Raw genomic sequence first — 24264 nt, 5'->3', positions numbered from 1 at the left:
ATTATTATTATTATTATTATTATTATTATTATTATTATTATTATTATTATTACTGCTATTTCACAGTGACTGCTATTTCAGACATTCATCAGCCTGTGGATGGGATTCTCCAAGATTGAAAACCCTTTACCAAATGACTTCATTTATGGACGGGAGAGTAAAAGCTCTCCCTTCCCTTTGGTCCTCAGGTACCCTTTGAGATGGCTCTCTCCTCATTGCCTGCACCTTATTACAGATGAGCAGAAACTATTCTGTGGTCTAAAGAGCCTCCTTGACACTTGAAGTAGGCAAATATCTGCTAGGAACCTGCATAGTACTTGCACGTCACTGCATGTAATGTACAAAATTATTTGTGCCATAGAGGCTAAGAATGAGACAAAGCTGTGGCATTGCTCTGTAGTCTCTCTTATAATTAGTTCAGGGTCATCAGTCATTTAAACTGTCAAAACAAGCGTGTCTATAAACATTACCTCATCATCACTACACTCCTTTGGCTTTGGTGGTACTTTGGGTTTTGCAGCAGGAGATGGCAAAGGCAGGGATGGTTTCTTTGGTCTCGACATGGCTGGACTGGGTGTACTTGGGAGAGGTTTGCTCATGGAAGGAAGCTGCTGGTGATTGGTGCGATTGTCTTGAAATATGGAAGAAAGCAACAGTTTTAGTACAAATGACACATTAACCTCTGGGCCACCTTCTACTGACTGTGCAAACAAGTCTTTACTGAGGCTGCAGCTCAGGTGAAAAGGCAGACCTGAGTGTATGCTGGTCCTGATGTTGAGACTTGTGTACAAACTGGTCCTATTTCATCACTCAATGTAGCAACTCTGTGTCAAGCTGCAGAGGGTGCTTAAACACTGACTTTTGAATGAACAACTGTTTAACTCCTTGGGGGAAAGGTGGTGGCTGATGATATAGTCCATCACATAGTATGTCCTGTGCCAGTATGAACTTGATGATAAGGAAGTGAGAAAGAATGTATCTGACATATGAGAGAAACAGCTGTTACAGTACGAAGGGCGGGACTAAATAAATTATGCCAGGTCCTCTGGAATACCACTAAAAAAATTCTTCCCCTTTTCAAAGAATGCATTGGTGAAGTGCTGATGAACTTCTGTGAGTATATATGTGGCATTTTAGCACTTTGATGATTATTCTATAACCAGTAACAGTCTTGTATCATACAAAAATGAAAGTAGGCATCATGCCAATGTTTCTTTTCTCTGTGGTCCAAATCTTCATCGAACTGAAGCTAACTGTAACTCACTTTGGTGCAATCTGCCCAAAGTTTAGAAGAATCAAAACAGGAAGAAAATATGCCTTTATGCTGAACTGTTGTAAATAAAATATTGATCTTCTCCTGTTTTTCAGGATATTTAATCTCCTCAGTACAAATCTTGACAGACAGTATGGAGTGTATATTTGGGCTGCTTTGTCTTGTTTTACTGCTTTTGGAATAATGATTTGAGATACAGAGACAATTAAGAAGGGACCTGTGTAGTCTTATGTGCTTAATCTTAGATAAGAATTCCTGCATTAAATTATGCAGATGAATCTGGAGTTAGCAATATCTCCCATACCTTTGACAGACATCTACTACCTACAAAATTCAAGCAAAGTCTCTAGGACACATTATATTAAAATTCTAAACATAGCTAGCAGCAATACTAACCTGTTTCATGCTGTAATAACAAATCATACTGCTGAAAGCTAAAGACCCGATTGTCAGCATTAAATGCAAACACTTAAGGGAAACATAGGTTAGTTGATTTGAGACCACTTCTCTTTCATTACTGATAAATAAGCAATTATCAAGCTGACATATCCAATTAGTCCATAGCTACCTGCATATTCACCCCTAGAAATGGGGAATGAGGAGGCAATCTTCTTTTTCTCCTGCTCACTTGGAGGCGGCTCATAGCTGTCATCAGGATTCTCTTCGCTGGGGACAACATACATCTCAGAGTCAGAGTGGTCATCTGGATTTTCATAATCACTGTCCTAGAAAGAGAGAACTTACCATTTCTCATCTCATAACATACATATGGCATTTCCTCTGCATTTCCTATTAAAAGGGCTAAGTGCAGAAGTCACTCTGGGCTGATGGTTATACACTATCACAATTACTTTACATGGCTGATGACCATGACTTGCATAATTCTAACGTTCTCTAAAATCTTCTCAGAAATTTTTCATCTTTAGCAAGAAGTGGCTTTCCCCTCCTCAACCCTCCCACCCTTCCTCCCCCAACCAGAAGATCTTATGGTTTTGAAATTACTGTTCAGTTTGAGAAGTCCCTCAAATTGATGCCACGCACTTATCCAAAAAGGTTAGCATCCATGGCTACCACTGACAGTGCTTCTGAGTATACTTCAAAGTTGAATGTAAAAAACCTAGGGTAGCTAAAAATCAGCTTGTAAATATTGCTGATGTAACAACTAAGATGACATTTTAATAATAAAAAGTTCAACCATAAGTAGATGATTAAAAAATAAACTTTTGTTGCTTGTGTTGAACTTGTTGCTAACAGTAACCTCCTACTACCCCAAAATATATACTTACAAAATCATCTGACCATTGTTCCTCTTCATTGTCTGCATGTTCTAAACCAAACATTAGAGTTATTTAAGGAGATGGAACAGTAAACATTTTTAAGGATAGATTGATAAATACATATACTATATATATAGTACAGTCTATTTTCAGTTAAAAAAGAGAGTTCAAAATTTCCTAGAAAGTTCAGAGCAACATATCTGGTTTGGACTGAATACTAAATGAAATGCCTGCTTGCTTGTTTTTGATAAATTGTTTCAGAGCTGTTGGACAAGCATTAGAAAACAGCAAACTGCACATGGTCTGAACAGCAGCACATGCACTTCATGCAGTGTCCTGCTAATGCATCTAATTTTTAAGTAGGAGTAACAATTTTTACATAATGTATCTATCAATGACCTCTGGGCCCTGAACTTTCTTGTTTCTCTGTTAAAGCTCCAAACCAGCACACTACTTAGAAGTGTTTATGTTAACATGGAACTATCTGATAACTTCCTCTTTGCTTCAGTTTTCCTATTGCTGTTTCCTTAACAAGATAGTTGTTCACTTGCAAAAATGGGCATGAACTAGTTTGTAGGCAGTGCGGTATGATGACCAAATATAGTTCTACCTCTAAGGTAATTAAAGACACGTCATCATGTTAATACTATTAAGATTCTGAGTCTGTCATGATCCATTTGTTCAGTTTTTTTCCCTATTTACTTTTGCATCATCATTTCTGGCAGAGAGGACAGGATGCTAATTCTCTTTCATTTTTAGAGCATCCTACATACAGAACCCTCGTAAATACTGTGTAAATACTGAGTTTGAAAGAGCAGTTACTTGCTACTCTTTCTTCACACTGGGACAACTTACCATGTTTTTCTTCCCTCTCATTTCAGAGGTGTGAACTACCTGTTGATGATGGTATATTGGTCTCTTATTAAAACAAATTATGTGGAAATATATAGCTGAAATACTGTTAGGCATACAGGTATCAAATACACACAGACATGCCGTTTAAATTTACATTAATATAGCCTTACCTGAAGCATAATCCCTTTGTGGTAGACTTGGTGGAGGTTTTTTTTTCAGCCTGTAAGCAATAATTATTATGCTCTAGTAAGTAACACTCACTAGAAGGGAGCATTAGCCAGACACATTAAAAAGCTGATAACAAAAGATACCTACAGCTGAAGAAATACAGATTACCATCACATATGCTTAGCAAATAGCTGCAGGAGAATGCTTTGAAAAGCTAGAAACAGATAAGAAATTAGAATCTAATTTGAGATGATTTTTTTTTTTGCTAAGAACATATTTTGAAAGAACAGCTTTGATGCACACCCACCCTCCTCTTCCTTTTGATGCAGAAACTGATAACATAGGGATCAGAGATGCACATCTACCTAAAGATGAAAATCTGTTCAGGCTCACAGAAACTTTGCTAAGACTATAGCATAGAACTGTGGTGCAACACACTCCAGTTCTATTTTTATAGCTATAATTTTGTATGTGTTTTATTTTCCAATTAATTTTTACATGTATACCAGGTGTCTCAGGGCCAGATTCTGTTTCCACTTACTATTATGTTAGGGTGTTATGCCCCTTTTCTGGTAAATACTGTTAAAATGACATTTATAATACCAAGTGAATCAAAAGATAACGTATAGAAATACTGAAAACATCTTTGTGGCTATATGTATATGTATGTGCATGTATGGAAATATTTAGTAAACAGGAGTATACATATATGTGTATACACCTGTATACTTCTGTTTATACATATATGTGTATGGATATTTATACACCTTTTTGCTAAATTGCAGCTGTCCAGTGAAGACACTGTATTACAGACAGTTGACATATCAGTTATTTCATTACTCTATAAAAAAAAGAGAAGAATTTGAGTTTGAATAAAAATTGAGTGGTGCATGTGTGACATCAGAGGCCAGACTAATGGATCTGAAGAGAAAAACACACCTTTGCTTTTTGTAGCTATATAAACATAAACCCAATTTACATTAAAATGACTCATTGGAGTGACTTTTGAACATTGCCTGACAGCTTCCCTGTAGCATTAAATGGCACCTCACCGTGGACCTGAACCCTTATTTACTGAATTGATGGCTTCAACCTAGAAAGGTTGGACCAGATGATCCTGGAGGTCCTTTCCAACCTGGCATTCTATGATTCACTCATTCTTCAATCAGATCCTTCATTTGCAAAAATAAGCAAATTATTAAAAAAAAATTGTGCACAAAATAAAAAATGTTTTCGTGTTATCTCTGAGCAATAGTGATGTCTAAAAATTTTGCTTTATGTCAAGAATTTGGACACTCATTATTTAGGTTGTAAGCATGCTGCTTAGGTGTCATTGTATCAGTGTAACTCAGGGTAGGGGCAATGCTGGCACTAACCCACCAATTTGAAGACTTTTTCTGTCTGTGTTGAGAAATGTTTTGGCTACTTTTGAGTTGAATTAATAGAATTCTGGTGTTCAGATAGTCACAAAAAATCCCCAACAACAACAAACAAGCACACACACGAATCAATGAATAAACGCTGCAAGCATTACTGAGGCTCCAAGAAAAACCCCAAACCCACCCAATAAACCAAGCCAAAACCAACCTAGGCACATTATTTTGAAGTGTTTACTTGCTTTGTTCATTACTAACAACACTAATGAGGATAGCTCCTCCAAGTCTTTAACTTCCTGCAGCACAATACAACTTTGTGTACAGTAAATTAAAAAGCATTCTCAACAGCTCTGCTGTTTTTTTCTGTCTGGGTTAGAACAGGTATATTAGAAAGAAAAACCTAGGGCCACTGCCAGGTCAGATCTCAGGTCTTAGGGAGGATAAACCAAAATCTGTTAATGTCCTTTGCAACATGTCTATGGTGAGTTGTTCAGAGGAGGTGGATACTTGGAAAACAGTGGATCTGAAGCAACAGCAAGAGGCTGTCTGGGTCACAGTGTAAAGTATGTGGCTTAAGCTGCATTTTACATTTCAAGCTGCTAAGCCAAAGACTTCAACACTTTGTCCCAGGCCTTTTGAATCCTGGCAGTGGCCCCAACAGAAAATGTAAATATGTTATAACAAAAGCATACGAAGCACGGAACAGAGGTCTGTGTCTAAGCAGCCTATCATGCCATTGTGCAGCTCTGAAATAGCATACCGATCCCAAGTATCTTTCCCAGTTTTGCAAATTAAGGCCACTTGTTCATTTTGGAACCTGAATATCAATAGAAGAAAAGAAATGTTTCTGTCACATAGCTGAAACAGTTCATGGCCACATCTGTATTTACTAAAATTTCTTAAAATATATTATTTATTCTAAAATTCACATCCACTTAAAAAAATACTTCTCACTGTACTGGTATGGTTTACTGAGTGCCAGAACTGAAATCCAGGATCTTTTGAAGTCAATTGGAGGTTTGCTTTGGAAGAGCCGAAACTTCACTCAATGTGCAAACCACAATGCAAGCTCAAAAGACAACCCTATGCCAAGTAGTGGCTACCTAGCTATTTCAGATTCTGATGTAATTATCCTCATAGATGCTTGAAGAGTCACAATTGACTTCATCCTGTTTCCCTGAAGTTAATGAGAAAGGATTGAAAGAATCAAATGCCATCCAACTGAGCATACATATTTCAATGGAAAACAGAATTATTTCCTAACATCTTTAAACAGAGTTGTATAAAGTTATAGCAAATGCAATTTCTAAGTAAAATATTCTAGTACTACTCTGCTCTGGACTTTTGTTACAGGTGGTGAAATATCTCTGGTTTAGCTGTGATAGAACACAAATAATTCAAGTTGCCGTTTACTTTAGTTGAATGAACAATTTTCTAAAATTTAATAGAAAATAAGTAATTTTCTGCAGATTTTTAAATAACCCTGAGAAATTTCAGTTCTAAAGAACTCAATAAAATACGAGTACATTTTTGAGAGTATGTTTAGATGTCTTAAAAGCAACACATCTCACTATATACATTTCATGCCATGGGCTCTAGATGCTGCTCACACAAGAACAGAATGCAACATACAGCAATTCACAATAACTTTTGGGAGAATTAACTATTGCGTTTTAAAAAACAATGTATTCTGAGATCTTCTCTCTATATCATGCTGAGGGTGACCCAAAGCATTTAGGCATGTGCTTAACTTCTCACATAGAAGAGTCCTGTCAGAACTGCAAATATTAATCACATGCTTTGAGTTAATACTACATTTTTGTTTTTCCTGCACCAAATGGGGATAATTTTAAATAAACTGCAGCAGAGGTCCGGCCTTTCTGCTCTAGCAACACTTATTTTTGCAGGCTACACCTGGAAAAGTAACCAAATGTAAGCAGTAGTAGCCCTTTACCTGTAGCACTTAATTCCCCTCCAGATGCCCTTACTCTCCCATCATTCAAGAGGTGCCTAAAAACTCCCTGTTTTCACAAGTGTTTAACTTTTTCTGTTGTTAATTCTGTACAAAGTCCACTCCCTTTTTAGGAACCATTTTAACTTAATAGGCTTTACAAAAATTATATTGACATCTTTACTGATTTGAATATTTATAGTATGTATTAGTTGTAAGTGCACTAGATCATTACAATTATGATTAAAAGACAAATTAATTGAACTTTGCTGAAAACTTTTTCAGAGTTCCAAACAGGTGCAATATAGCTGACAGATAAACTTTTCCTGAGCTGTATTCTCGTGACCTAGTGCAACGGTTTGTTATAACTTTGGAAATTTCTGGTGATTGTACAAAGAATTAATCTGAAATTTTCTTAAAGTGTTATTACTACTCTTTTGTACATTTTCTTTACAATGTGCTGTGGCAGTGAAATGGCATATAGTTGTGATTTATTAATCTTTACTTTGATTAAATATTATTTTATCAGTAAAAACTTCTATTCAGCTGCATGTTGAAATTCATGTTTCTTCAGAATACATTTAAAATTAGGTATTATACTTCTTCCTAGTTTCTCTTTGTAAGTGTGGTATGGCTTGATTTCAGTACTTTTCTCTCACTGTTTAGTCCATAAAATAGCACTTTTGCCTCTGCCAATAGTTTTATCATGGTGTCATCTAGCTGCAGCTATGGAGGCTGACATTTAGTGACATGACTCCATTTTTCTGCCTGAAGTTATGGTTTAAGTGTAAATGGTATAGGAAAATGGACCAGACAAATGTGAAGTAAAAACTCACCCAGCTGAACAGCTGGGTAAAGCAAATGAAGAGATCTATTTTCTTTCAGTGTTTCAGGTCACGTGGCAAATGTGATTTCAAGAAATACATAAATTTGGATAGTGTGCAGTTAGACGAATAACTAGAAGTGCATGACTTCTAATGACATTGCAAAGGAAGTTTTGATAGGGTGTGATATTGCAACAATGTGAGTGACCTGAACTTATGGTTTCTTATTCAACACAGTAGGTCAGCATGTACAAAAATTTGGGGGAAAAGTCCTGACTTTGCTGTACATGCAGTATGACTTTTAGCATCAACTCCAAGGGAATTAGCATTCCACTGAACAAACCGTAGAGGCTTAAAGCTTATGATTTACAGACGAGAGCTACATCTTTGCAGTGTATTTCAAGCACAGATGGTCATCCTGCAGAGAAACCTACGAGTTCTCTCTTAAGTCCCTGTTCTGTAGTACCAAGGATGTGAATATGAAAAAAATGCCCCCAGCTCTCATTGTTTATACAACTTTGGCTATGCCTATTGCTTCTACACCTGAGTACATAATCATCTTTGACATCAGGATCTGCACAGCAGCTGGGACTCCAGTATTGTTAACAGTTCACATGATTAAGGGCAAGCAGGTGAATGGTAGCTTGCAGTGGGCAATATTTTTACTGTTAGAAAATTTTGAGTCAGGACAGAAAATAATACCAGGAACTTTTAAGGAATGAAGAAACAGTCTGTAGTTTCCTTTCCTGTTATAACCACTTCAGACTGCTTTTGACAGACCTTTAAAATACACATATGGTAGACACCCCTCTACACCTGCACCCTTGAGAACAACACACTTGATGCAAGAACTTATCTTACTTTTCTACATAATCAAGAACCAATCCAGATTTTAGAAGTGACTTAACAATTACTGGTAATAAGTCAAATGTATTTCATAGGTATTTGATCATTCTTTCAATTTCAGTAGCAGAGACTTACAGTACATGTGTGACAACTTTAGGCTTGGGATAAGCAAGTACACTATTTGACTTTTCTAACTTTTTTTCTACTTACAGTAGGTTTGAATTTGAGTCAAAACAACATTTTTTTCCCAGCATCTAGACAAGTTCCAAATCTGTGCTACATAAAGCCAATTTGTATAATTTTTTTCCTGCTTCAGTCATGTTTAGATCCTCAACATTTAATAAAAGAATCCTGTAACTGATAGGGAGGAAGTGATCAACTGGATAATAGCTTTTTAAAGAAAAATAATCTGCTGAAACTAAACAAAAATCCCCTAAAGGGCACACTGAGAGAAATGCAGCCAGCTCTAACTCTGCAAACCTTGGCATGTCTTGAACATATTGTTATCAGTTTTGTCGACTCATGCTTTTATTGCAAGTCTGATTATGTGCTGGGTTCAAGATTTGAGTTCTGAAGTCATGCACAAATATAACAATTTTTTCTTCAGTTTTAAAGAAATCAGTTTCTGATCTTCATAATTGTAGAAGAGATTAATATGACTCAGATGAGCCACAGAAGTATCAGAAAGATTGTTTTTACATCTCAGTTTGTATTCCTATAGCTGGAGGAGGTGAAATGTGAGCTTTTTGCTGCCATTGTACATTAAGAGAGTTTTTATGAGCCTGCTCTCTTTTATTTTTTTTTTTAATCTTGAAAGAATCAAAGAATTGCAGTGTTGTAGCAGCAATCTTGTATCTGACATTTAATGATGGCACCTCTGACCTTCCCAGCTTCAGCTACATTTAGTTCTTGTTATTTTTCCCTGGTCTGTCCTTCTCCTCTTACTCTCAAGGAAGGACACGCAGTCAGAGCAATACTAATTAACAGCAGAATTCATGTTCAGGCAACTACAAAAGGTAATTTCTTGCCTCAAATTATAAACCTGAGATGCTGCTATTGTTTCTACCATCTGCTTTCCTCTATGAGGCATTTGAACTGGATGTGCAGCAATATTATTAACCTTAACTACATTTAAGCTACTACTGTCAAGTAGGAAGCCACCCTTTATTAAAAGGCAACAACAAAACCCACCCAATCCTCCTTGTTTACAAAATCCCACCAAAAGCCTTGACAACCTAGAAGCTTTTCCCTGTGAACAGGTTCCAGATGAAACTGAGTTTTTTGCAGGTGGATCTCTGAACATAGTTGTCTATTTATATACTTACTGTGTTAAAATCAAAAGCACCCTTAGATGAAATTAAAGAAACAAGTAGTTGAAAGTCGGTCATTTTAAGGGAAAATTTGCTTTTGTGCTTGTGTGGAAATAAGTACATATATCATGTGACTGTGATTTACTGCAAATTACAGCACCACTAGAGTGAAAGAGGATGAGTAAAGGAAAAACGTGATCTGATATATTAGGTGTAAACATCAGAACCTGCTCAAAGTTTGTGGACAGAAACACAGCTGTCATCAAGTGGCCACAAAGAAGGGTTTGCAACCTCAGGTTGCTCCTTCTGCCTGGTGAACAGGAGAGCTGCTGCTACTAGAGGTGTATCCCCCACCTCTGCCAGGGAGGGCAGCTGCCCCATGAACACCAGCCCCACCTGGGCTGGCAGCAGGGGCAGTAGCTGTAGGTAGCCCAGCCTTCTGGCGGTCTTGTGTAACAAAACCAGGCAGAGCTCTATTGCTTCTTCCACCAGCCTACTGACCGCTTCGTATACACCTACAATTAGCCCTTGTTAAAATGATACTTCTTTTTTTCCTTGATCTGAGCCATCATGATTGCTCTTTAGAAACAATTTTAAACAATGTTTATATGCGCCTTTTATGTATGAGAGCTGTATTTCTAGAATTGAATATGCTGTCCTGGAAACACTGCAGATACTGTGTCCTAATTAGCTGCTACAGGTACTCAGTACTTTTGTTGTCAATGACCCATGTAAAGAAGGACATCTGAATGAGAAAACTGCTCCAAATGGAAGTTCAATGCAAATGAGCTATTGCATTAAGAAAAAAAAGTGTTCTAAATACCTAATTGGTTAAAACAGATGTTTGACTGGAAACAGTGAATCGTATATGCATTTGACAAGGACGCAGAATTACTAGAATGTCTATGTATAAATAAACATGAATATGATACTCATATACACATGACATCAATATGCATGCTGTATAACACTTCTCACTGGAATAAGGATGTTAGGTAATACTGGGCTTTGTTTTATGGGACTGAAACACAGGAGGACTTAGCATTTTAATGGAAATTCTAACGATGATGTCTGACCAGTTGGTTCAAGGTGGAGCTCAAATGAAAACCTAATTGCAGTGGGTAGCCTTAAACAGTGGCCTGAGGAGAAAGGCACACGCCCAAACAAGCAGTGGTGATCATTCCCAAAGAATACATAAGAAAAGTCCATTTTACCCAAATACTATTTTTAGGGCTGCAAACACAACTTCCTGTTGGAGGCCAGTTCTGCAGCTACTTTGTGATACTCTTAATACTGATGACAATTCTGCACACTGCAGTCTGGACTGGAGCTCCTCATGTGCACTGAAGTACATCCCTCTAGAATAACATGGTCCCACCACTAAAGCACTATATGCTGCACTAGCAATCTGAACTTCCCCAAATTGATAAAACTAGCATTGGCATTTCAAACTTACTTTTTGAACTTGTTTATTATCCCACTTTCATTCTTCTTGATGTCATGCACCATCTTTTGAAGCTTCCTGTAAAATATTAAACAAAGCCAGCATTAAATGTGGCAATTTGTTGTTTATACCCATTTATATCAATTAAGAAAAATATAGAAAATGCTTTTCCAGTAATATTTCACAGATCAAAAATGCTTAATGTATATTCAGTAAGTAGTTTAGTTGCTAAATCATTTGTGTATGCAGTTTCCCTCCATTTTTAAGAGCGTTCTCTGGCATGATTTGTATTATCCTTCTCCTTAATAGAATGAAGTGCAGTTTAAACAATGAAATTAAGACTAAGTGCATCACGAAAGGACATAATTGCCTAAATTAATAGTTTAGAATATTTAGATGTTAACATTTTGTTCAGAACTGACTCTACAACACTCTGCAGCTATAATGGGGTTGCCCTCTGATTTCTGAACATACGTGAGTCATTTTATCAGTGGATAGTTTATCTCATTCCCATAGTGTTTGCAATTATAACAGGAAGAGGAAAAATTACACCATTCCATATGCTGAGAGGGACCTTTCTACATCTGCTAATGATTTTAGAGAAATTGTGGTATGTAGTGAAAATTAATCTCATTTTATGAGTCTTGCTTAAAAAGGACAGTTAAATAATTGACTACTTGTCAGCTTTTGGAATCCTGAAATAAATAACAAAGCCTACTTTTAGTCTTAACAGTATTTATTAACAGAACAGAAAATCTTATTCTCTCATTACATCATCTGGAATTGAAGGATAGTTCAGATTTCCAGCAGCCCTGTAATACAACAACATGGAGTATCCTGTTCTGACAAGCTAGATCATAGGTCTGATACTTAAAGAGTGTTCCTAGAGCTTAAATTTTTGCCCATTTTTACTTAAAAAAAAATGCAACCTATGTTTTTTAGGTTCTCAACTCAGCAAAAAAGAGAATGACAAATAATTCACAAGCATATCTTTAATTGTTGCTCAAACCTCATGCTATTAATTTACAGCAAAAGAATACAGCGTTACCTGCTGATATAAAAAATTATACTTATAGATGTGAGAAATGGGTGCACAGCAAAACGTTTCAAAATTTCCTGCAACAATGCACTACATCTATGAGAACAGCCTGGATTATTATCTAAACTAACCACATACAAAAATTTTGCAAATCTGGGGTGAAGATCTCAGAACTTCTGCTTTTCTGTGGAGGTTTTTTTTTAAAAAATATTCTTTTCTCCTAATAGATGCAGCTTCTGGTTATGCTTGAAGCATCACAAATAGCCATCTTCTGCAGCTTAACGATTCTTTCTTGTGCCCCAGCTGGCACCTGGCAGTGTCTATAAATGAAAAGTAATGAGGAATCAAAAGTATCAGAGGAGATTTAAATGGTTTAGTTTTGGTTTAGGGGAGAATGGTTGTTTGCAAGTGTTTGTGTCTTTTTCAAAAAGGCTTGCCAGCCTTTAATTAGAAATGCATGTGACCATCAGTTACTTTTCTTTCCGTATTTATTGTTTGGTAGAGACAGGCCTCAAACAAAAAAAACCCAACCTAACTGTAGATTTAGATTTGAATATTGCTCATTGCTCATCTCTGGCATTAACAGATCTTTACAATAGCAAAATTATGGCTTTTTTTTTTTTTTTTTTTAAAAAAGGTTTTTAATTTTTCAAATGACTGATTTTATTATATATTGTCACTTTCATCTCTAATACACCCACCCACAAACAAATAAAACCCACCCCAAAATGGGTAACTATGGGTACCTGGAAGAGTTAATTTTCATTTGATCACTTTTAGGTTAATTGATTAGACTATCATGGGTGTTCAATGGGCACTGAAAAAGGCTATATTTTAAAAGAGAATTTTAATGCATACTCTTATTTAAAAAAAAAAAAAAGCATATTTAAATTAGAGACAATTGATAGTTCTACTGCTGGTGTGATCACTTCTTTTTCCCATGCAGATGGACCAAAACATTCCTATTTTTGCATGATCAAATTTATTAAAAATCTCTGCCTCTTATTTCTTATTCTTTTTCTGGAGCCATTTCATTTTCTAATTACAAATTGTTGTGAGTTAAGGAGTGTAAAAATGTCTTTGTGTGAGTTTTTTCAATTTTTATCATGATGAAACTCTTGTAGGATTTTCTGGAATACTTGGTTTGTTGTTGTTGGACAACTTAACTTGTATTAAGCATGGGAGAGTAAGCAGATAACCAGTGCTGTGTATAGTGGTAAATCATCAAGAAAGTCATCAAGCATGGATGATCTCCAGTTCAAGTGGAATCCCCTTTGACCCATGAAATTGAACAAGCTGCAAAAACCAGTCTGTCCAGTTAGCTAGAGGCTGAGATTTCTTGAGGTGCCAGCCAATAGAGTAGGCTACAACTGACAAGTTTTTACAAAGAGCTGTCTGACTTGCAGAAAAGGCAAAGAAAAATATCTAGAAAAGATGAGAGACAGATAGCAAAGCCTATAGCAAGGGGATTCTCCAAATCTTAAGGGTCTCCAGCTCAAGTCCAAAGCCATTCCAGAGTGATGAGGAAAATGAAGCACAGAAGGGCATTTATTGGCTTGACATTTTGCCTGGATCTGTGTATCTGGCTAGCTCTCAAGTAACTTTTGTCTGACTGTCAAATATTTTTCTTTACTTAAGCCAATACTCCAAGTAGAGAGTTTCATTGTTGGGAAAACTTAACAGAGCAGAAGCTCTGGGATTATCTAGGATATGGAAGCTACTATGGCCCAATGTAGACAGCCCTTGCTGCAGGTACATAACAACCACCTTTCTTCACAACATGTCTGAGTCAGGACCTCATTACCAACTAATGTTTATTCTCTAGTTGTTCTCTTACAATGAACAGATACTAGAAACATTCAAGGACCTCAATCAGCTAATACTGTAAATGAAAATAATAAGTAATGCTAGTTCTACCTTTCATTGCATGAAACTTCAGAGTTGACTCTTGACTATAAGCAGCAACTCTTCATTCAACTTGGTTATACATAAAACCAAGCTTGCAGATAAAGGTGCAGTCTGTGTCAGTGTTAATCTCTGAAAACAGTTTTCAGCAATATAGAGCTATTTTGAGATCCAGTTTAATTGTGACAGGCATAGACTAGATGGGACCCTTCAATTGGGTACTCACTGCACACAGAATAGATTTTCAACTTCTGCAGATGAGAAGTCTGGAAGTCTTGGCTTGGAGTTTCTAAAACATTTTTGATTTCTAACAAATACATTAGAAATTCTACATGTTGGAGGGAAAAGCATAAAAGACTGTTGAAGGAAATGCTATTTAGCCCTGTGTTGCTATTTTTCTTATTATCAATTTTGACCTCCAACAATTCGGGATTGTCAGATGTAATGACAAAGGGCTCACTAGCTGTGATACATATATAAAGAAAGAAGGAAAGGTTTAGCATTGCAAACACAATATACCCTGAAAGGATTTGTTATCACAAAATACCTAGCTGTGCTCAAGGATGGGTGGAGCTGCTTTGAGATACAACAAAATGAAACAAAACCACCCTCTCTTTGATCTGGTCACAGCTCAGCATATGAGGAATGTATGCCAAGCAAAGGGCGATGCATGAGCCTGGCCTGTGGCATATCCCCACTCTCAAGCATCAGATGGAAGGTTCTGGCTATTTTGCATACAAGCTATCCCACAAAAGTGTTCCAAAGTTTAAATAATTTTTAAAGAGATAAAAAATATAAATAACTGAAGAATAATAAAATGTGCAATAAGCTGCTAACTTGGATGTGAGACAGGGTGCAGAGTCCCCGTCTTGAGAAAGAGGAATCTGTCTTAATTTCAGACAGATCTGTGTAATAAGAAATTCTTCCACCATTCAGATTGTTTTTTGAGAAATTGTATTTATCAGCATTATAAATCTGACGACATATGCAAATATGTCCTATGTAAATACATATATTATGGCTCAGAGCATCTGGCATGAATGTCTCCTCAGTGGCTGTGGCCTCCCCCTGCTCCTGTGAGCAGAGGGTGATCTCCTGTGTGCATGAAGGGCACAGTTCACCTACCTGTGCACAGAGAATCCAGTACTCTGGGCCTTCAGCACACAGACTGAGTGTCAGTATTTTAGCTGTACAGGTGCCTACATCACCTGGTGAGGGACAGCCCCTAGCAAGTGACACCTCTGCTGTAGGAATGCACTGCGTGGGCTCCAGGGCAAGAGTCGGGGCCCACTGCTTCATTGCACCTGGCTGCGAGCACAGACGTGTGCACTGAGCTGGGAGTGGTGCTGATAATGTTTTTGGAAACAGGGCTGACTGCAGCGTAAGTAGGCAGCAGTGACAAAACAAAAAGCAGTTTAAAATGAATCACAGGAAGTTTACTGTATTACAAGCATGCTTATTTCTGTTTATCTGGCGGTCTAGAATTATACCTCCTTAAATTTCTGCTCCTTACAGAACTGTCTGAATTATCTGTTATGCCTCTTAAAAAGCCCCCATCTGCACTCATGGACCAGTTTCTTCATTTAAAAAAGGTTAGAATTTTGAACAGGATCTATTCAGACACATCTAACAAGGGAAGCTTTATAAACAATATTGACACATTCAATGTTAAGTGACCTGCCTATTCCTTCTCCTCCTGCTAATGTCAGCTAGATTTTAACAGATTGAGTTGAATTGGTTTCAAAACAGTAATAATAATTTTTAAAGATGACCACAGTGTAAATTAGTCAGTTTGCACTCCAGTATCAGTTCATATACCTTTTTCTAGGTACATCTGTTTCTCACTGACATTCTGTGTCTAAAGTCCCATGTTCTGAAGGTCATTACTACCTCCATTCACTTAAAGTAAGACTGCAGTTAGGTGTAGCCCTCATTTCTGTTTTGAGAAAGGCAGCACAATAGATCACATGAAAACAAAAAGTAGTTATTTCTTTTTTTCCAGACAATTTCAAATGCTTAGCAGTAGAAACCTAGAATGGGATTTAGTAAATACAAATTTAGACATAAAACAAAAACATCCCAAAAAGCCCTACCTGCTTAAGCTATAAAGTTTTACAAAAAAGAACCACAAAAAAGAAGAGAGAAAGAAAGGAGGAGTATAGTAGAATTTGGAGAATAAAAGCTAAGTTATTAGAAGATAAAAGCCAAAAATTAAAGAGCAAAAAAGTTACTACATCTTTCTTTGTTATTTAAAAAACCCATACACACATTAAAACATGAAACTAAAGGAGGAGCAGCATGCTCAAACCCACTCCCCCTCCTTTACTGCCTCTCACACCACAATTATTCCACCACGTTCTCCCCAGCTGGCCTTTATTTTGTGTTTCTGTTAGCTTTTATTTTTATAATCAGGTGTGCAGGTGACCAAATTAACAAAAAGAGAAACTTATTGTTTCTGGACAAATGGAAAGACTCTTGCTTGCTGGGAGGAGGGGAGGCACCTAGAAGGGAAATTGTGAGAGTACTACATGAGGCTTTGAAAAGCTGATGCTCTTATCTTGAACTATTTTCTGTAGCTAAATTAAGGAACAAAAAAAACCACACCACCTTTCTTACAATAGGCTTCCACTACCACATGCGCCTGACACAGTCTTTGTAGAAGAACACAGATCTCAGTGAACTGGGTGTTTTCATAAGATGTAATTTCATATTACTTACCAGTTTTGTGCATCTAAAACAACCCAATTAATTATATAAAACAACTCCCTCCCCTACCGCCCCTTCTAATTGTGCATTAGAAAGCAAAAGAAAATTCCACAATACAGAAAGCATCTGCTTCCTCGTGTTTGGCCTCATTCAAGTGCTTCAGGTCTCCACATGCACACGCCCCTACTTCATATGGTACCTGAAACAGTGAGAGTGGAGTTCCCTTGCAAGGAAACATAGGCTGGTATCGACTGTCTGGGCTGGAGCTGGCGTTTTCAATGACTGTTAAATGCGTTTAATATATAAAGACATAGCCAAATTCTTGAGGTACAATCAGATAAACTTGAGTTACTGCTGGTCTAGGATACAGGGTTACTTCCCGTCATCTGCTCTAGGGGCTTATCACAGCCCACCCCATGCAGTACCTTTCATGATAGCAGAGGAGTAAGTTTGGAGCTGGAGGTAGTAACCTGTGACACTTCAAGGCATTGAGCTTTTGATCTTTATCTGTAAAGCTTTCTCAAAGCTGTGAAGAAAAGTTGAAAGAGGACTGCTTTTGGGGAGAAGTCAATTACAGACACCTATCTGAAAGGAAGCAGGAGCAATGAATTGTCTTCTGCTTCATTCACAAGATGCACAAGAGGAAATGATTATAAGTAGTTTTGTCAAGAGTTGATTTTTTTTTTAAAGTCTACATAACATCCTATTTTTGTCCCATTTTCAATCATCTGATATTTTGTCTAAAAGCAAACCCCATAATTACAGCAGGTGTGCATTTACGTGGTACACACAGAAGCACAGAAAGGCTAAATATTGATTATACTTTTCATCTTCACATGCCCTCCATGTAACTTTCACAAAGATGGTGTTTGTCTCTCTTTTACTGCTGACACTGACTGAATATGTGAAAGTATGCAGCATGTAAAGGCATAACACATCTTTGACTCAAATCAGTCCTAACATGCAATTCAACAGTATAACTACTATGAGATGGCTGGGAATTCTGTACACTGGAAGAACATATGCAGATTTATCAGTGGGGCTGAGACAGCTAATGCCCTATCAATGAGAGCAACTGCTTGGTGCAACTGCTTCCTCATATTACATCAAGGCTGAGGTTGTTATGGATAGAATGTTAATACCAACAATTTCATGTGTTTACATTTTACAATATTTTTTTGCAATTACTTTTCCTTTTGTTTAGCATAGTAGACCTGGTTCCCGTTATCCATCTTTACTGCTTGTGGGAGTTTCACAGCTGGTTTTGGCTATCACAAAGCAGGGCCAGGCCCTTTTTTTGTATACCTTTTTAAATATAAATAATAAAAGCTGAAGGCATTTCAGGTTTGGACACACCTTCCCTCTTACCCAGCTTGCTCTCCCCATTATTCCAACTAAGTAATAGTGACTCTGTAAGTAATACCAAGAATAATGATCTATTGTGACATGCGAAGTGAGTATTGCACATCACTTTGTGACACAAAAAGTTAAAATACCTTTTCTGTTCTGTAACTGACCTGCTTTTTTTTGAGTGTTTTTGGTTAACTGATCCCTTTTATTCACCAGCTGTCTGGATATCAGCTGATGCATAAAAAACCAAAAAACTTACACAAGCTAGATGCACAGGGTCTGCTCATTTTTTTTCTGAAAGGTTTGCAAGCAGCAGAGAAAATACTAAAGACATTAGATTACTCTAGAATACAGTTACATTTAAAACTAACCAAGTGCTGTACCTCCCTGAAGGACTAGGACCCTACAGCCTGGTAGGTGAAGGAGAGCAAGGACAGAAATTTAAAAGAGTAAAGTAGTTCACCAAAAAGAGGAAGCACAAAGTAATTGCAGGGGATGTGGAGCGGGGTGGCGGGGGGGGGCATAGAGACAGGATTTGGTACAGACCCAGAAAATAACCACCTGTAAGTAGTACCATTACTTTTAATCAGAATTCTACAGGCATTTTAAAGGTGAGATAACATTTCTGTCATTCCTGCAGCCATGTAGATTGAACGACTACTGTAAGCACATGAAGGACATAGAAGTGAATGGAAAGGTATGAAAACTGAGTGAATTAAACACAAAGATGAAGGTGAGTTCTGCTGTTTTTCCTCTTCTTCTACCTCTTCCATAAATTTCAAATCTGCAGTTTTAGTTCTGGTCACTTGTCCATGGACAACGAAAAAGTCCATGTCTAACTATGTAATGAGTTTGACCAAGATTTAGCCAGATGTTTAAGCACACATCTAACTTCAACTACCTTAAAGTTAGGTAAGTACTTAAGTTTTAAGTTAAGGTCTTGCTAACGTGGACACGTAAGCACTGACAAAAGATAAATAATTTTACTTCATGATCTGAGAGCAGTCTTCATCAGAGTCTGTGTTTCATTTAAGATTGCTACTAAAATACTTTTCTAACTTAGTGATTTTATTCCAGTAAGTTCACAGACTGTGAAAGGATAAAATAAATTGTGTGTTTTTTCAATGGGCTGAAAAGCTTTTTGGGGTCAATAGTTTGAAGGCAAGGTGCTGTGTGCACTAGAGAAAAAGGTTTTCTCAACACCCTCTGAACACTTTTCCTTAAACTGAAAGTGCATTTATATGCACTATGGTCTGCATTTGCTCCACCAAATGGTGCTCTGACAGCCAAATAAAACAAAGCAGAGCTTCTAGATATGGCATTAAACTTCAAACACTCCCATTAGCCTACTCCTAGAGACAAAATAAGCCCAGAAATATTAATGCTGCCCAATATTCACAAGTCACCAAGACTGGTTCCAGGACAGTAGCTTTTATGTATATATATAGGTTCTAGATACACCAAGTAGATGAAAGAAGTTAAGGGAATCACTCATTTTTTGATTTTTATAAATTCGCATTGCTTTTTGTAGAGCCAAGTGTTTTCTTAAAGTATTGCATTATTGGTTCTGTTCATACTTGCTCAGCATGAGTAACAGTAAAGGAAACCCCCCCCAAGCTGGACTTTCACCATGTTTTCTAAACTGTGCTTTATGGCTCAGTACTCCCTTTTCCATCTCTGACAAGATTTTTCCCTCTCTCAGGCAGTTTCTCTACAGGAATGTCTGAGCTGGAAGGACACAGGAACTCTCTCTCATTCCTCTCTAGTGCACAATTCTTTTATTTATTTATTTTTTACTCATTAAGAAATGAAGTGTAGCAACTAATTTCCTCTGTGTATTTTTGCTCAAGTTGTGTAAAGCTTATAGCAAAAATTGCAGATGTTGTATCTTCTGGCTTTAATATTATTTAACTGAATGCCTTTAGCATTAGATTCCCTTCAGCTGGAGTGGTTTTACCACCTGTTTAGAATCAAAATGACAGGGGTGCAGGATAATGGACATGTTTTTGACACGTGATGAAGACTAAAATACTGCTGTCCGTGGGCTGAAAGCATTTTTGCTTAAACTACAGAAGCTCTATATCCACCATGGACTCAGGGTGGCACTGGCAAGGATCCATGAGAGGCTACCTGTGGATCCACCTGTATTGTTTATTTTGTACTGAACTCTATAAAATTTTGTTAGAGCTTTGGAGAGGTGTTTTGGTTTTAATGAAGTCCACATTGGCTACTACTGAAAGGGGAAATTCTGCTCTTCTCTGCCTTTGGTGTTTACCCAGCTATGATGAATCCTGGAACTACCAGCTGTGAGACTAACTTCTTTTTTCTTTTGCCTATTTGGTATCAGCAGGATCATTTCCAGTTTCGTCCCATGGTCATGGGAACCATAATTACTGCCAGTATGAAGGCAGAGACAAGTGGCAGGGCAAGCAGAGGCCTTGGAAAGTTTGGAAGAAAGGGAGTTCCTCCTTTGACATCAGCTCAAATTTATACTAAATTAAATTGGCCACATAATTACAGCTTCTGTAGCACTTAACTGCCTCTGTGCTTCTTGCACACACACCTATAGTGTCCATATTTTAAGAAATGAAGTAATCATGTAGCCTTATAGCATAACCATTGTATTAATGGGCTACGTCGTCCAGCTGCCCTTGCATTAAGCTTGAAAAATGTATGCTCATGTTTTTCATGTTATTGCCTCAGGATGCATTATTTTAATTCTTTCTAAAATGTTTACTGTGTAGTATATAATTTATGTTGAGGTCAAATGTGTAGCATTGTACATCTGGCTTTGCTTACATCTGGAAAATTAACTTGTCCAAAATGTTACATATTAACAGATTCAGATAAAGATAAAAGAATTTCCAAAATTCTTTTACCCCTCAGTCATTTACTGTGGCTGTCACAAACTTATTTGCACAGTATGTAAAGACCTTTCACTGTTTACCAAAAATCTACGACAGTTCCCTACAGACAAATGAGAAAATAATGTCACTTTCAGCCACTGTATTCCATCAGTTTTCCAATTCTTTCATCTGCTGAGCACATAAAAGCAGTGGTATTTGCTTTCTAAAATAAATATTTGCTTATCTATCACATTGTAAAATGCTTTAGGGTACTTAGACTATAAAAGTTGTCATATAAAACTAAAATCAGTCCTCTAATCCAGCAATCACTTTAAAACCCACAGAAAACGTGTAAGAAAAACTACTTAGTGAGCAGATTTGTTCTCTCTTTTCTAATTATCAGAGATATATAAATTATTTGCATAAGTGAAGATTGCTAAAAATTACTGTTCTGATTCCTGCAAGGTTATGCTTAACTATGAAAGTAGTAATTTTATGGCATTTCCATTAAACACATTAAATGGAGTGGGTCACAAATCTCTCTTGTTGCAGTGTGAATACAGTAATACAATCGAGAAGCACAGTGTAATCCTGAACTGTAATGGTTCAATAAAGTAAAAGGAAACATTGGAATTTTTAAATGTCCAAAATTTCATTTAAAGTAACATTGTTAACATTAAGGAAAATTATTTCAACACTATAAGTTGTCATTTTTTTTCAGTTTCTGTTCTGCAGATAACTGAAATGTTAATATTTCCCTCTATGTTTGGTCACAATGCTGGAGCTGCCTGCAGTGTTGAAACTCCAGATGTCATTAATCCTTGAAACAGAAAGGACAACCAATGGAATTCTTAACATATTTTAAAATGTTTCATTACACCTTGGCACAACTAAAATTTGATTCCATTGTTCTTGATTACTGTTTTTTTCTTTTTCAACTGTTGACTTACAAGTTTGCTTCCCAAAACTATCAGGCAGCACAGAGTGATAATCAAGTAGCAGAGCAGACCAAAGAGTAAGAAAGGGAACCAATAAAAACAATATTTATTTTCAAGTAAAGAGGTATTTACAGCTATTTATCCCAATGTGAGAACTCTTTTTTCCCCCCTCCTGATAATCTAAGTGTTTTCCAAGCCATAACAGCATGGAGGGCTTTTTGCAATATATTATGATTGGCATATTTGCCTTCCAAAAATAAAAGCATCTATCACATTCTAGTGTAGTGTACATTATGTAGGTTTTGAATGAACCTGTAAAATCTGAAACTGCTTTGTTCTGGAATCAACATATCACTGGGTATTTACAATGTCATATTATGATTTAATATCTAGCACTCTGCACATCTGTGTAGGGGTATATTTTTTAAAAAAGCTGAAAAACAGTTACACCAAGTTTCTGGAACTATTTTATTTTTTCCATGGCGAAGAAAATTAAATAATTGTGTTGTTTGCTTGGCTATTGGCCCTTTGTTATTTGATGTAAAAAAAAAAAAGGCAAATCTTTTGATCCAACCTATATTACTATCTTTTGCTGAATAACTGACAGTCACAGGCCTAAGATGATGTCATTTGTGATTGCTATATTTGGCAAATGCTCCTACTATGGCCTGTTATTTTGGCAAAACTGCAATGTTGACCTAATTTTACCCAGACCTAATTTTATTTGGAAGACTGGGCATGAGCAGCAGTAGTGGAATAAACTATGTCAGTGACTGAACAATTCTGACAGCCTAAGTAGAATGAAACTGTATGTACTATATAAGCATAGCTGCTCATTGCAAGGGGGGTTGGGCTAGATGACCTTTAAAGGTCCCTTCCAACCCAAACTATTGTATGATTTTATGATGGCTGATCCTGTGAACAGACCATACCCTTACACTACCTATGTACAGAGATTAAACTAGGGCTCTTCACCATAGTTTCAAAATTACATCACATAATCTTTGTCCACATTGCCATATTTTCATTTAAAGCATAGGTAGATCATAGTCACACTTAAACACACTTTCCTATAAGCAGCATCATAGGCAGGAAATTCTGTATGGGAGTAATTTACTATGTGGTGATTTGGGGGGGGGGGTGGGGAAAGGTTTGGGTTTTTTTGATTTGTTTTTGTTTGTGTGGAGTGGTTTTTTGTTTCGTTTTTGAGTAAGAGGGCAACTTAGAGATTAGTCCAGGCAGGATGACATAGCTGGAGAGAAGGATGGTTAAGTGAGAAACAAAAACAACTTGTAAGAGATTGTTATCATTAAATGCTTGTGTGGATAGAAGGGAAGAAGGACAAATAGAGATGGAGCGGAGGCTATGCTATGCTTAAGCAAGGCCAGAGGGAGAAGCAACAGGAGGATTTGACTGAGGAAGTCACATTGGGGGTGAAAGAAGGGATTTTTACAGTCATATCTGGGAAAGTTTGCCCTTCGTATCATTCCATTCCAAAGTTCAGAGGTGAGAGAGGTTTGTAAACTGTTTAAACTGACAGAAAGCTAGAGGAAATAGAGATTTTACACCTTCGTCATTTATTCACAATCCCATGCTTTGTATGGTAAACTGGACCTAACAGTCCCACAGAGAACTTTTGTTTGTACTCATCAGCATGGTAAATGTAGCTGGTGCCGTCCTTTCTCCCATGCCTGTCGAGTTAAACTTTAAAGACTGCAAACAATCAGCACTGTGATTACACACGACCTTACGTTCAGTCTACATTTTGTTGGGCTGAAAATGTGGGTGCACCAGAAAAGCTTCTGTCATGCAAAGTTTAACTGTGCAGTGGAAAGTTTTCAGGAGAAAGTGGAAGCTGAGATAGAAGGGTGGTGTATCAGAAGACCTTCAAGGCTGTTATGCCCGTAAAGCCTGAGGGTGGAGGCAGATGAGGCTTTTGCTAGAAACAGAAGAACAGGGCAGGTAGAAGAGGGGGGGGCATGACTTGTGAAGAAGAGACAGCAATAAACAACTAAAAGGAGCTGATCTGGAAAAAAATCTCCTATGTGGAACAGTTGATTTGGGCCTCTAGACCACTGAGCAGTGTGCAAGTAATGAGGCATTTGCATAGCCTTTCCTCCAAAGTCTTTATAACTAAAAGGGGGTTAGGGGGCTGG

At 37.2% G+C, this 24264-nt stretch overlaps 1 protein-coding gene across 4 annotated transcripts in view; it reads right to left on the bottom strand.

Moving 5' to 3' along the window:
- Positions 1 to 24264, bottom strand: part of BLNK (B cell linker) — a 90857-nt gene that overhangs the window by 17432 nt on the left and 49161 nt on the right. For 2 of the 4 annotated variants that reach the window (XM_051618383.1, XM_051618385.1), the window contains 6 exons: positions 11337 to 11402; positions 5710 to 5766; positions 3576 to 3625; positions 2560 to 2600; positions 1842 to 1998; positions 471 to 631 (listed from right to left, as the gene is read on the bottom strand). In XM_051618383.1, the coding sequence (XP_051474343.1) occupies positions 471 to 631; positions 1842 to 1998; positions 2560 to 2600; positions 3576 to 3625; positions 5710 to 5766; positions 11337 to 11402 (532 nt within the window). The remainder of the gene's footprint in view (positions 1 to 470; positions 632 to 1841; positions 1999 to 2559; positions 2601 to 3575; positions 3626 to 5709; positions 5767 to 11336; positions 11403 to 24264) is intronic. The other 2 variants (XM_051618384.1, XM_051618386.1) reach the window with 1 other exon arrangement.

Source organism: Apus apus, chromosome 4, assembly GCF_020740795.1.
Source record: "Apus apus isolate bApuApu2 chromosome 4, bApuApu2.pri.cur, whole genome shotgun sequence".
Classification (NCBI taxonomy): Eukaryota; Metazoa; Chordata; class Aves; order Apodiformes; family Apodidae; genus Apus; species Apus apus.
Note: the sequence above shows the minus strand (reverse complement) of the source record. Positions and strands in the feature narration are given on the sequence as shown.